Below are 15190 nucleotides of genomic sequence, written 5' to 3'. Positions count from 1 at the left end.
GATCTTCTTTAGACACTGACCAATAAATCTTCAATTGCTTTCCATACTTCCCAGAAAAGAAAATAATCCAGCATATATTCAATGAAAGAGTAAAATCACCAGTTTTCTAGTACTGGGGAGTAATTTAATGTTCTTGGGGAATTTGTGACTAATTAATTTCATTTGAATAATCAGCACTTATAATCAAGTTAAGTAGCTATGGCTTAAGCAATTTGATTTGCTTCTTAATGAAGTAATTTTACCAGAACCTATAAAAAATTTTCAGCTTTAAATAATATTGACAACCTTATCTGGGCTTCTTTATTATCCAAATATGAGGGCTTTTAGAACATTTATAAGCATCACAGTTTTTAAAATGAAAATGTCAAGTTCAATACTGTTTCTAGTTTATCGTTACAGAAACCCAAATTGCATAGCACAACCCACTCGAAAGAGTTATCTTCTGAATTTTCTGTATTTTAATCCTGCTGAGAGTTAAGTGACTTGTTAATGCTTTCAGAAATGACCTGGTATATTTAGTAGTGAGAGAGCAGAACCATCACCTGCTACAGGTTTGCCCTGGCTGAAGAAAATGTCCTGCCACCAGGGGGGTAAAGCACTGGAGAGCACTGTCCTGCATGTGAGATACTGCAACATACCAGAAAGTATAAAAATTATAACAACTATGTGCTAGTTATCTAAGTTTAATAAATGTTAACATCTTGCTGCATTTACATTTCAAAAATAAAATACTTTTAGGTAAGGTGAAGCCCCCTGTGTACCTCTCCATGATCTTAGGGCCATGGCTCCCCAGAAGAAACCTACTCTGCATTTGTAAACTGGGGTTTCTCTTCCATCATTTCTCTAGTTACTGTTTGTTTTATATTTGAAGGCTATTGACTTGCTTATTAATTTTAAATCTTGCTACCTTACTGGATTCTTGTACTGCTTGAGTCAGTTTTATCATTGACCATTGATTTTCTCAAGTTTTCCAGTTATACTATCTTATCATGTAAAAATAGAGTTCTACTTCTTTACCAAATCTTTTGCTGCTAATTAACTTCTCTTTTCTTATTGCATTGGCCAATACCACTAACAGTTCTGAACAGTAATGGGGATAAAAGGTATCCTTGTCTTGTTCCTGATTTGAATGGAAATTCTTCTAATGTTTCCACATTAAGCAAAATAATAGCTTTAGTACTATTTTTAAATCATATTAAGGTGTTTTAGCATGTTAAGAAAGTGTCTTTCAATTTCTGTTTTCTTGAGTGTTGTAACAGGAATGGATATTGAATTTTTGTCAAAGGCTTTTTCAGCATCTGTGGAGGTGATCATATTTTTTCCCTTCGATCTATCAGCATTGATTTCCTAATATTGAAGTAACCTTAAATTACTAGGATAAATCCTAACCGGTCATGGTGTATTATTTTCTTTATGTGGTATTGGACTCTGCTAATATTTTATTTAGTCCTTTGCATCAGTATTCATGAGTGGCAATGGTCTGCAGTTTTCTTTTCTTTTTTCCTACTTTTTTGGAAAGTCTCCATCGGGTTTAGGTATCAAAAGTAGGTCATACTCATTTTATTAAAAGAATTAGAAAGTTTTCCTTTAACTTGTATTAGTATTTAGTACTTGTTTTCTACTTTCTGCTGTAATAAATCACTATAAATTTAGTGACTTAAACAACACAATCTTATTATCTAACAGTTGTAGAAGTCAGAATGGACTCACTGAGCTAAAATCAAGATATTGGCAGGCTGTGTTCATTTCTGGAGGCTCTAAGGAAATTTTTTTTTTTTTTTTGCCTTTGCCAGCTTCTGGAGGCCACCCATAGTCCTTGGTGCATGGCTTCCTTCCATCTTTAAAGCTGGGAATGGTCCAGTTTTTCTTTTATCACATCTTTCTGACAACAACTTCCTTGCCTTTCTCTTGCACATTTAAAGACACTGGGCCCTCCCCAATAATCCAGGATCCTCTCCCCATCTCAAGGTCAGGTGATTAGCAGACTTAATTCTACCTGCAACATTCATTCCTCTTTGCTTTGTAACCTAGCATAGCCATAGGTTCTGGGGATTCAAAGGTAGACGTCTTTCAGGAAAACGGAGGCTTCATTCTGGCTGCCACAATCTTCAGTGTCCCAGAGCAATATATAGGCACTGGAACTATCTGCTCTTCAAAGCTTTAGTAGAAGACAGATGCTTTCTCTGGGTGCTGGTTCTTTAATAACTGTCTCAGTATTGCCCTGGCCAATGTTGCTCAGTTGGTTGGGCATTGTCCCGTGCACCAAAAGGTTGCTGGTCAGGGACCAAACCTGAGTTGTGGGCTCAGTCCTTTGTAGGGTGCATGCAGGAGGCAGCTGATCAATGTTCTACTCTCAATGTTTCTTTCTCTCTCCCTCTCCCTCCTTATCTAAAAAAAAAAATTAATAAAAATATTTTAAAAAATAATTATTGCAGTATCTTCTGTGGAGATTTGATCTGTTTAAACTTTCTCTCTCTGATGGGCTCAATTTGAGTAATCAATTTTTTTTAGAAAATTATCCATTTAATATAGGATTTTAAATTTATTTGTATAGAGCTCTGCATTGTAGCTTATGATTTAATTTTATTTCTGATTCCCTCTTGTTATTTCTTGTTTTGTTTGTTTGTGCTTTCTCTCTTTTTGCTTGTTCAAGTTAGCTAGTAGTTTGAGTTTTTTCAATTAAGAAATGTTTGGAGATACGGGCATAAGTAGATACTGTTGTCTTCCTTCTTTCTCTTTTCTAAATCTCTACAGTATTTGTAGCATAGCCCTCCTTTACCTCTAGAACATTTGTTGGACTTCAGTCATTTATTCATTAACCCAAGAAATATTTATCTAGTTCTACTCTGTGCTAGACACTGTATAAAGTAGATAATGCAGCAGCAAGAGAACCATCAAAATCCCAACCTAACTGCAAGTACATTCTAGTGGGAGATGAACAACAAACAAGCCGACTATTTTAAGTGCCTTGGAGAAGGAAAAAATCAGGAAAAAAGGAATAGGGAGTACTGGAGTAGGTGAAGGTGTGTATAAATGTACATAAGTTAAGGAATGCTTACTGCTGGGTGCAGTGGCTAGGGGGCAAGGCATGGGTGTCTGAGGAAAGGGTACTCCAGGCACAAGGATCAGTGAGAACAAATGCCTCAGGTGGGAAAACACTTGTGTTGGAAGTCCAGGGAGGAGGCCAGCATGGCTGGGTGTGGTCAGTGATGGGCAGATGCTGAATAATGAGATCAGAGAGGTCGCTGAAGACCAAGTCCCGAGCCACTGAAAGGACTTTGGCTTTCATTCTGAGTAAGAGACGTCACTGGAGGATAGAGGACGGGGAGAGACATACTCTGACTTTTACTTATAAAATTTGCCCCAGTCTAATTTGTTGAGACTAAACTGGAGGGAGGGTCAAGGGGAGATATAGGAACATCAATTGGGAGGCTGTGGCCATAATCCAAGTGAAATATGATGGCGGCTCAGACCAGGATACTTACAGCAGAGGTGTAAAAAGTGGTAAGATTGTTGATCTATTATTAAGGTGGAGCTGACAGGATTAGCTGCTGGATTATGTGTAGGATTATAGTTCATTATATAATTTTCAAAGAATTACGGTCACTTTCACTGTAAGTGTAGACTTTTGCAAACATCAGATGTAATCACTAGTTGTGGGACACCTGCTGTTTCCTTCCCTGAAGTGGTGGCATATTTGGGAACTTGGGCATGTGGTGCAGAATAAAAGCCGTGTGGGTTGTTGGCTGGAGGCGACGTGGCAATCCAGAGTGAGCCTCACTAGCAAGTGATAGGCCCACACAGATAAACGTCCAGCTCTTACCATCAGTCGGAAAAGGAGAGAGAAATGGTAAAGTACTTGTGAGAATCAGCTTTCTTTCAGTCTTATAAAGATAACAATGGAAAGTGTCCCCCTTAAAATCTTAGGCTCTTTCTGGGCTCCCAATCAAAAGAGAGTGCGAGTGTCAGGCAGTTTCTCCGTCTTTGCTGGGCAGTGTCTGTGCATTCAGGCCCAAGGATTTCAGTCCCTCTGGGCATTTAAACACCCTCCAAATGTTAGCACGACCACTGTGTTGTTGCATGTTAGCAGGGTTTCTATGTCCTGAAGTTCTTCAACTTGAACTAGGGTAAGTCTACTTACCCAGTCACATATTTATTTAACATTAACTGGTACTGTGTGCCTAGCACTGTGTCAAGTGGTAAGGATGTAAGCAGATATGGTCACTGCTCTCATGGAAGACACACATTAAACAAACAGATCTCATGGCTATTTAATTGCCGTGGTGAGAAATGCTCCAGAAGGAGGGTAGAGGTTTGTGGGAGAGCCTTAACCTGGTTGAGGGGTTGGGGACTGGTAAGAAACCATATGCTGAGATCAGTGACATGTTACTCCCATTTCTGCTGTGACCCCAGTCTGTCCTAGGGGAGACCACTGCTTCAGCAGGGGCTGTAAGGAGATTAGGACACTGGAAGAGACACCTAGTTTGGGCATAGAGCACTCCAGTGTCCCTATCCTTTCTCCCTTTCTTTTAAAGGCAGTCACATTGTTGATTGATATTCAGCTAGTAGCCCATGTGATCATCTTTCTCATCTAATACAGTGGTCCCTCGGTTTTCGAAAGTGATCCGTTCTGGAAGATTGTTCGAGTTCTGAAAACCGAGGGATCCACAGCCGACAGCTGGGCCTCAGGATCTTGCCCTCAGCGGAAGCCGTGTGGCGTGTTCGACTTCTGAGGCGTGTTCGAAAACTGAAGCATTTCCTTTTAGGTTTACGGTGTTCCTAAACAGAAATGTTCGTCGACGGAGACGTTCAAAAACCAAGGTACCACTGTATATGTCAAATAGGCAAATGCACGTTAGAGCTTTACCAAGTGCTGCCCATCTCAGCATCTGAGTCTACCTGTCAGTTATCCAATCTTGTCCAACCTATTTATCCAGCTAGTAAAGTTCATTGTAAAGTTAACTTCTCTTATGAGTAGTTAATTCTTCTGAATATAATGCAGAAACTTAAAGATGATTTCCACCTGCAATCATCCTAGTCATTAACCTAAAATGAAAAAAACAGAAGTACTGTTGCCCTGGCCAGTGTGACTCAGTTGGTTGGAGTGGGATCCTGTACACCAATAGGTGGTGGGTTTGATTCCAAGTCAGGGCATGTGTGGGAGGCAACAAACAGATCAATGTTTCTCTCTCACATCAATGTTTCTCTCTCTCTCTCTCCCTTCCATTCTCTAAAATCAATTTTTTTTAAAAAAGTACTGTCAAAGCCTGACAGACTGCAAAAAGAACAAAAGGTTGTCCTACATAAGTAGTAGCCTTCTACTTGAGTATTACAGAAAAGTGACATTTTTGTGGTTCTCTTTTGACAAGTATCTAAGAACAAAACAGTACATATGTCATTTGTTTTATTCTCTTAATATTTTAAATCTTGGTGATCACATCAGAGGTGTTTTAGAATATCTACGTCAGTATGCAGGTGACTGTAGCTACCAGTCACTTCCAGTTTAAAGATTTCTGCTCAGTGTTTTCCCTTTCCAGCCCATCCCCACCTCATTAAAATCTCTAGGTGGATCCTATTTGGTAAAAGCTATACAGATTTTCTTGGTGATTGGCTTTGCTAAACTCCTGTGCAAGACTCCAGTTCATATTTGAGGTGCATGGAAAAAGGAGGGTGGGGAAGGTGAACCACAGTAAACACATGGCTGCCCTGACAATCTGTAAGAGGCTCTCTTATGATTGTTTTTCCTGGATTTCTTTTGAAATAAATGGTGAGACATAAATACAGTTTTTATCTTGTTGACCTCCTGCAAATGACCGCCTGGCTCACAAGCTACATGAAACACCAAAGTTCCCCTGCCAAGAACCATCTTTACTTAGTTCAACTCCTCTGAGGTCCCTCATTACCTCAAGGAAGAATCACTGAGACCTGTTCTCAGGGCAGATGGCTAGCATTGTGGGTGCAAAGGTGAGTGGGGCACAGCAAGGGGGCTGTGAGAAGTGGGGAAAACAGATGTAAACAATTATTATTACATGAAGCAGAATGTCATTCGCAAGGACAATACAGAATGACAGGAAATCACAGGAAAGGAGAAAATTCACTCCGAATGAGCTCAGGCAAAGGAGGTGAAATGATGTTGATATGGACCGAGGGGGCTAGTTGGAGCAGGAGGAGACTTGAGTCTGACAGGGGCGATTGAGGGTGGGGATGGGTAAGGAATTCCAAGTTGAAGACAAAGAAACAGATATAATAAAGTTGAACATTTTAACATTGGCTTATGCACATGGCTTCTACTGTGTCAGTTTAAAGATATTTGTACATAGGTTTATAAATGTATAGTAAAAATAACAACAAAAAAACCCCAAAAATGCTGTAGTTGGAGGCTCTTATTCCAAGATCTGAAAATGTGGGGCAATTTCATGAACATGTTTGAATTTCCTTTACATTTTCATATGTTCAGATTCCTCATCCAGATTATAAATTTACAATTACGTAGGCCTTGTAGATAAAAAGCTCAATAATTTTAATGTAATTAGTAAGTACAGTGGCCAAGGACACAAGCTTCTCAGTCAGATCTGAGTTCAAGACCCCACTCAATCATTTCCTAGCTTTGTGTACACCTTACAGGTTGTGCAGTCTTCAAGCCTCAGTTTTCTTATTTGCAAAATGGGGTGACAGTAGGGCTATTTCACACTGTTTTGTGAGTTACATGAGATACTACATGCAAGACCTAAGCATGGTGCTTGGCATCTGTTAATGATCAATTAATGTTCATTATTAGTCATTGCGCCAAAACATGCAGTGTTTATAAGGCTTACTCTGATGAGATATACCAATAGCCCTTCATATAAATTCTAAATGCTCATTCCTCTTCCAGTGCAATAAACCGTGCCAAGAATAAAAACCATCTCAAACTTTTTTTTTTTAACCCTCACCTGAGGATATTTTTTCCATTGCTTTTCAGAAGAGTAGAAAGGAGAAAGAGAGAAACATCAATGTGAGAGAGACACACTGAGGTACTCACCCTTGGCCAAAATCAAACCCCGGACCCTTCAGTCTGAGGCCCGACACTCTAACCACTGAGCCAAACTGGCTAGGGCCATTTCAAATTTTAAAAAGTATTAGGAACCAGAATGTCCCAGATTTCATCAGCCTGTGAAGTCACAGCTTCCTTTTATGCCAAATTACAATAGTCTAAACCTCCATTCTATATGTTGTCAAGAAGTTCAGTTTGTGTGTGTGTGTTTTCAGATAATTAAGCACTTGGGGGCCTCCTTAGAAAACATTTGTCAGAAGGTATCTTCCCACCTAAGCTTTCGCTTGCTTCCATGTTTACCTCCTTCAAAGTGAGCTTCATTGAGCATTTTCCTACTTCTAAAGGCCCCAGAGAAGGAGCTATTACTTTCTCACTCCATCCTAAAACTCAGGTCCCATCCTGAGTTCTTCAGTGACCTTTTCCAAGGACATTTTGTCTGTGGGAAAAATCACTTCCTACAAGGGACCTCTCACCCCTACCAGGTGGCCCTCAAAAGACAGAAAACAGCCCTAGATTGTGGTATCTAATTTCCATTCTCAACTAGAAGAAACCAAGGATCCTGGAGAAGAAGATTGGTCCTAGATCTGTAGCAAGAAATATTCAAGATGAGCCTAGAATACCGTGTTGTGTCAGAAAGCAAGGAAGGTGCACTAACAAGACACATGGACCAACAAGAAGGCACTCCCATTGGCCAAAGATGAAATAAACTGAGCATCTAAAAAGAATAATAATTGCAGTTGATTAAAACACATTGTGTATATTAACATAAAAACATGAGCTCAGCCAAGCTGGCGTGGCTCAGAGGTTGAGTATCAACCTATGATCCAGGAAATCTCAGTTCGATTTCCAGTCATGGCACATGCCCGGGTTGCAGGTTCGATCCCCAGTTGGGGGTGTGCGGGAGGCAGCAGACCAATTACTCTCATCATTGATGTTTCTATCTCTCTCTCCCTGAAATCAATAAAGATTTTTTTTAAAAAAAAATGAGCTCATAATGATGTTTTGAAAAAGTGGGAGAAAGCAAACCACCTCATCAGATTCCATTGCAACACCAAGTCTTTTAAAAAATTGGCACTTTAAAGGAATAAGCAGTCATATCTGTCCTGTATAAACTGTATTGCAGGGAACTGACATCACCCCTAGTTGATATCAAAACATTCCTTTCTTATAGAAAGATCCCAGTTAATAAATGCAAAAGGATGATGGAATCAGAGCATTATGTTGTAGCCCCATGAAATAACTGATTCAGGTAGTAGTCACTGACAAGTGACATCACTAGACGAAAGGTTCATGGGGAGCTTTATGAGGGAGGAAAGGAGGTGCCCACACCTGATCCACGACAGCCGTGCTAAAAATGCAACGCCCAGACCGGCGTGCTTCCTGCTGTGCTGCGATGTGATGCTCATACAGCTGAGGTATTGTTGCCCAAATAAATTGAACCTGAGTCTCATCCAGCCTCAGGAACTAAATTTCACTTTTAGGGATGTAGGTAAAAGTGAAATAACATTACCAGAAACCTAAGAGGCAAATCCAGAGTGTGGGACATTCTCCAAGCCAGCCACTCAGTTTCTGAACAAGTCAGTGGTTGGGGGCGAGGGGACACTGCTGCTGATAAAAGAGGCCTAAGAGACTTCACACTTAATGATATTTGGGGACCTAGTTTTGAGTCCTGATTCAAGAAAACCAACAGTATGGTAGGAATGCAGACTAGTGCAGCCACTGTGGAAAGCAGTATGGAGGTTCCTCAAAAAATTAAAAATTGAACTGCTTTATAACCCAGCAATTCCACTTCTGGGTATATATCTGAAGAAACTCAAAACACTAATTTGAAAGAACATTTGCACCTCTATATTCTTTGCAGCATTATTAACAATAGCCAAGCTATGGAAGCAACACACTTGCCCATTAATAGACACAACTTCAAGTGGATACAGAAGTTGTGGTACATATATACAATGGAATATTGCTCAGCAAGAAAAAAGAATGAGAGCTTACTATTTGCAACAGTATGGATAGACCTAGAGGGTATTATGATAAGTGAAATAAGTTAGAAAAAGACAAATACCATATGATTTCACTTATATGTGGACTCTAAAGAACAAAATAAATGAACAAAAAAATTGAAACAGACTCATGGATACAGAGAGCAGATTAATGGTTGCGAGAGGGAAGGGAGGTTAGGGGGCTGGGCCAAAAAGCTGAACAGATTAAGAAATACAAATTGGTAGTTACCTAATAGACATGGGGATGTAAAGTACAGCACAGGGAATATAGTCCAGAATATTATAATAACTATGTATGGTATCAGGTGGGTACTGGAATTATCAAGGTGAACACTTTGTAAAGTATATGATTACCAAACCACTGTGCTGTACACCTAAAACTAATATTGAATATATGCTGTAACTGAAAAAAATATATGTGTGTTAAAAAAAGTAGTAAGTTTTTTTAATGTGGGTGCTTTCAAACCTTAAAATTTAATACAATCCTTTACATCATTATTCTACATGCAATGAAATGTTCCAATTTCTGACCACTATTTCTGCTTTCATAGTTTAAGTTAACCTTGGTTACTTACCAGTTGGAAAAAAATATTTTACATTAATAAAATCATCATACAGAAATATGAAAAGAACAACAGTAAAATAATTTTCTTTCAGAAACCAGGAAAATTTTGTTTTGGACTGGGTATTAGGAGCCAAGAAAATATTGTCATTTTGTTCAATGTTTTTATGGCTTTGTGGTTATATAAAAATGTCCATAATTTTCAGCAATGCTTACTAACGTATGTAGGGTTTTGCTTTCAAATACTTTAACAAATAGAAAAGGGACAAGCAAAAATAAAGTGACAAAACCTTGATAATCATTGAATCTGGGTGATGGGTATATGAAAAGAAAAAGAGTAAAAGAAGCACAGATGAAACACATGTGCCAAAATCTTGGTTACTGTTGAAAATGGAAACTTGTATAGAAAAGTCCTTTGTATTGAGCCCTCTATTTTTTTGTATGTTTAAAGTTTTTTAACATATAAAGAAAACAAACATGGCACAACCCTGGGACATTGTATTTCTCAAAATCTGGGTTATGTGCACTGAGATCTTAGCACCTCATGTGCTAAGATTTCAGCAATGCCATCTAGGATGGACTGAGCCAAGCCTGATCCTATGCCCCATAGCTCCCTCTGCGCACAGGCAGTGAGGCTGAATGTCACCTTTCTCTGGGGAGCCTCCCTGACCTCACCCTAACCTGTGGGCAGCTGTGTTCTGTGTACACTGTCTAAGAGCAAGCAGATTTCTAGTAGCATGCAATCTAAATCCTAATTTAGAAACAGTTTCCTAAGGTGCAGAAAGTCAGCTTGCCCCATTGCTTACAGGACTGTAGGGCCTCCATACTCCCACTGGCCCCTTCCACCGTAGGGCTTTGCTTTATCTTGATGTAGCCTCTCGTGCTGGGACTGTGGCCTACAGATGAATGCAAGCCACCACATCTTTTATTTTTAATTGTGATAAAATAAACAGGACACAAAATTTACCCTTCTAATCATTCAGGGGTATAGTTCAGTAGTAGTCAGTGCATTCACACAATTGTGTAACCAACCTCTAGACTTTTTTTTTATCTTGCAAAACAGAAACTGTCCCATTGAACAATAGTTCTCTCTTCCCACCTCCCCCCAGCCCCTGGCAACCACCATACTACTTTCTATCTCTATTAATTTGACCACTCTAGGTACCGCATATGAGTGGAATCACATAGTATCTGTCTCTTTGTGACTGGCTTACTTTACTCAGCATAATGTCCTCAAGTTTTATCCATGTTGCAGCATGTGTGGGGATGTTCTTTCCTTTATGTCTGAATGATAGTCCATTGATTTCCGTTGTATGGAAAAACCGCATTTTGCCTGTCCATTCTCCGTTGATGGACACTGGTTGCTTCCACCTTCTGCCTGTTGTGAGTAACGCTGCTGTGAACAGGAGTGTGCCAGGGCACTGCTTCATGCTCTATAAAATTTTTGTCCCATGGTTTCAAAAGTTTCCGGAACAGTTCTCAGACCAGGTTCAAGCTCCAGGTACTGTGAGCTTCTCTCCTCAGAGAGATCTGCCCAAGCTCATTGCTGAAGAGGGCAAGCCTGTGTGAGAAGGCAGTGGCTGCTCCTTCTCCCTGGTACACTTTGTTTTAAAACAATAAAAGTAATATTGCTGGCAAGAGGGTAAAAAATGGAAATTCACTCCCTCGCCCCTGTTTCTCATTTCGTAAGAGGTGGCTGCTATTATATGGAAGGTGTGTATCTTTCCAAAAGGTTTATTTTAGACACATGCAAATATATATATGAGTATAGTTTTGCTTTGTGTTTTATAACAGTTCATTTTCTCTCTCAACAATGTGTCACCTTTCCCTACAGTGGGAAGGTGTTGCCTATCTATAGAATTTTCCATTTCTGTGCTGTTACAAACAATGCTAAATTGGACATCCTCACACATACATCCTTGCATATTTTTGTGAATATTAGTGTAGGATGGAAATGGAAATGATGACTCAAAGTGTGTGTACATTTAAAATGTTGACAGGGACAGACACGCTGCCCTCCTAATGGACTATGCTAATTTCCTCTTAGTTTAAAAGAAAGATCTGAGTTTATTCTTTCAAGTTTAGGGTGAACATTCCAGTCTGTTCTTATTTGATCACCAAATGTCCTTGCCCTCTTTACAAGCAAATCTAAATAGCCTGTGCTACTTAATTAAAATCTGCTTGGAGATTCTCAGGTTAGTAAAATCAGATAATTTTATCGTTTAGTTTTAAGATTACACAAATGTGTATTTTTAAATGCCATGCTTCTTTTGAAAAAAAAAAACAAAAAACAAAAAACAAAACGTAAAAAGACGGTTTGCTTCCTGTCCCTCCCCTTTTTGATTGTTAACGGTTTTAAAGATTACAAATTGCCCAGAAAGATCAAGTCCTCTAAGGCTTTTCTGTTGAAAGGCCCCCAGGGGAAGACATCCCCCAACTCCACGTTTAATTATTAAGCCACTTGAAAGGTCTGTGAATGTCTGCCTAGGCAAGCAATTCCACCATTATATTGCAACTATAAAGATTTCATCAAGTAAGGCAAAAATTGCTCATGGCACTCCAATATGAAAACGAGCAATTGGTGGTCCCCAGAGGCGACGACGCCCCGGGAGGAGGCTGCAGAGGCGGGAAGGCCAGCCCACCTCGCGATCCGTGCGTTCCCGTCTCGGGCGAGCGGGCGGCCGGCGCGGGCGGAGCGGAGCCGAGCCGCGGTCTGCGCCGAGTCTCCGGGCGCCGCGCTCTTTTGTGTCCTGCGTCCTGCGGGCGCGTGTGCGCGGCGCAGGGGCGCAGGGGCGCATCCGCACCCCGGGGGGCTGGGAGCGGCGGCCGCCCCGCCCCACCCTTGGCGGGGAGGCCCGGCTGGCCGGCCCGCTGGGGAGATGGCAATTGGTATCTGCTTGATTGTTATGCTACAACTGACGCGCCTCACTCTGAGGATCCCCGCGGCAAAGGGGCCCTCCCTCCGCCGCTCCCCGCCCTCCCCCGCTCCCGCCCTGCCTCTCCCGCAACAGGATCCCAAGGCTGCCGCTCGGCGCCCCTCCTCCTCCCGCTCTTCTGGCCCCGGGATTCCTGAAGTTATTAGGAGAAATAAGGTAGCCGAGGGGGCCGCGTGGAAGTTGTGACAGCTCCCAGCAGCGCGCCCCTTCCGTAGGAGCCGTGGCCTCGCCTTAGGAATTACCGCTGACACGGTGAATGAAGGAGGTCTCTGTGCCAGCCAGCCTGCCGGGATGGGCCACTGCTGCTGCAAGCCTTATATCTGCCTTCAGTGCCTGGACCAGACGGTACTTTGCCTTCTCTCTCTCTCCTTCCCTCTCTTCTTCTGAAAGGGCAGAGAGAAAGCCGGAGCCGGCCCTGCCCCTCTCCCGCCCTGCGGCTTTGTTGGCGAGCGGGAGGCTGCCCGCGCTGGGTCCCGCGCGCGGGGCTCGCCCGCTCTGCAGAGCTTTACGTAATCCTGGGTCCTGCAGTCTCATGGAACTGTTGCATTTCCCCGAAGCAGTCGGGTTCTGCTCAAGCATCTTGAAACCCAAGCTGCTAAGAAATCCTTAGGATATTCTCCGTGCATTTTAATGTACCTGTGAGACCTAAGGTATTTCCGTGGGGAGTTTAGATTAGCTAGACATGTCTTTCTCTGCCAACTGCTAACTTTGAAAGTTTACCACTCTTTTTTACAAACAGCCTCCATCCTTTATTTTCTTAAGTTCAGAGAAGAAAGCACCAGTACATTTATTCTCTGTGGGCTTCTTTGCATCCCATGGGGTGACCAGCATAGAGGTGAAAACTAAGAGCCAGAGTCTGCGGGTGTGTTGGAGTCTTCAGTGGCAGGAAATTCACAGCCAGGGAACTGGAAATACAGTGCAAGTGAGAATTGTGTGGCAGCTCCAGCACAAAGCTGTTCTTTGCTTTTGACATTTGCCTGTGCGCTTGCAGATGGATAAAAATATGCTTTTAATTTTACTACTAGAAATATGTTGGCCAGAAATCTTGTCTTTGTGATATATTTTATTTTCATGCTCTTTGGGATTTCTCAAAGATGCATGAAATGGGATTTAACGAGGGGTTGAAATTGCCTCCTTTCTACCCACGTGGACATCAGCTATAGAGATAGCTCGAGGTATAGTATGTGACCAGGTGAAGGAAATATATGACTTAATATAAAACCCATTACAAGGGGGTCACTTGGAAACCTCTCAGTTATCAACTGTGACCTAAAGTCGGGTTACATACCACCTACGAAAATTAAACTGTTACCATAAAAGTCACCTAGTACTTTTGTTTCAATAGAAATAAGTGTTTCAATGGATTTGGCTATTGCTACCATGAGTATGAACTAAAATATTTATATACATATTTATGTGCTTTTAACAAGAAATAGAAGACGTTTGCACTTAGTTGTTTGCAAATCCAACATTGAAGTGGTCACAAAAAGGCATTGCAGAAAGCTTTATAACAATAATTATAATAAAAGGGAATGATTTGCTACATGTATACTATTATGTTCATATTCCTAAACCCTGATACAAAATTTTTAAAAATAGAAACTATAATTTGCAGACCTGTTTTGAGAAATTTATTTTAAAGTGAAACCACTCTTTCTTGTTTCAAATCATGTTCTTGAAAATAATTAACCCTTTGTCATTTTTCTTAGTTTGGGGGTTTGGGAAGATAATTAAAAGTTATTTCATCTCTTTAGCAGTGGGATATTTAAGTAATTTTCAAACATTCTAACCTTGAAACCTCCAACCTAATACAAATTATTTTTTACTGATGAAAACTTAAAGTTTACGCTGCATCTATGAACTTTCTCATTGTGTTTACACCCACGTTTCTTGATTTCTCTTTGCCATAGTTTAGAATAGTATTCCTGATGGAGGTTTTGTAGATATGTATTCATAGGTAGAGTGCTCACTTTAGGAATTGAAGGCTTTCTTTTGTTAAATTTAAAAAAAAATATTGTTTTATTTAGTTGCCCACTTTTCAGGATAACTTCACAGGCAGTATGCCAAAATCACCTGTTTACTCAATGGTTACCTAGTGGGCCAGTCACTGAATACTAGCAGTATTGTGGGATTCCACTCCTATCTTCAAATCTGGAAATCAAACTCCTTTAAATCTCACAATAAAATCCTTTAGTTCCTCCATCAGCTCTAAGAATCCCAGCATCACCACTGAAGGAGGGTTGATAAAATTGTTGGTAAAGGTGTTTCTGGTTACCTTAGCCTAGCTTAATAACCCTTAAAAAAAGAAAAAAGAAACCTTTCCTCAGAATTTTATATGGGTACAAAATAAAAAACATAATTTTGAAAAATAAAAATAATTTTTAACAGTTTGATCATAGTGCAGCTAAAGAGGTTCTGAAAAGAGTGGTGGGACACTGAAAGATACTTTTAAGTAATCAGTTTCAGAGATGGGGCCAAGAAAGAGAAATCTGAAAATACTTCCTTAGCAGTAATTTATTAGGAGAAACTATAGAATCTTGCCAAGAATATAAATAAATAAAAGTGTGTTAAATGAACAAATGGTTATTAAAAGATGATTGTGCTTATGTGTTTTCAACTTTTTAAAACCTACCCATTGACTATTTATTGCTCATTT

The 15190-nt window shown here is 40.5% G+C and overlaps 1 protein-coding gene across 3 annotated transcripts in view; it reads left to right on the top strand.

Annotated features, from left to right (window-relative positions):
• Positions 1–15190, top strand: part of MTUS2 (microtubule associated scaffold protein 2) — a 504165-nt gene that overhangs the window by 436897 nt on the left and 52078 nt on the right. Inside the window, exon 1 of one of the 3 annotated variants that reach the window (XM_081129726.1) lies at positions 12414–12879. The exons of the other annotated variants lie outside the window; for them this stretch is intronic. Within the exon in view, the coding sequence (XP_080985852.1) occupies positions 12826–12879 (54 nt within the window). The 5' untranslated portion in view covers positions 12414–12825. Of the gene's footprint in view, positions 1–12413; positions 12880–15190 lie in introns of those variants that run through there. 3 annotated transcript variants of the gene reach the window in all.

Source organism: Miniopterus schreibersii (genome assembly GCF_964146895.1).
Source record: "Miniopterus schreibersii genome assembly, chromosome: 2".
In the NCBI taxonomy this organism is placed as follows: domain Eukaryota; kingdom Metazoa; phylum Chordata; class Mammalia; order Chiroptera; family Miniopteridae; genus Miniopterus; species Miniopterus schreibersii.
This window is presented reverse-complemented; position numbering and strand designations above follow the sequence as displayed.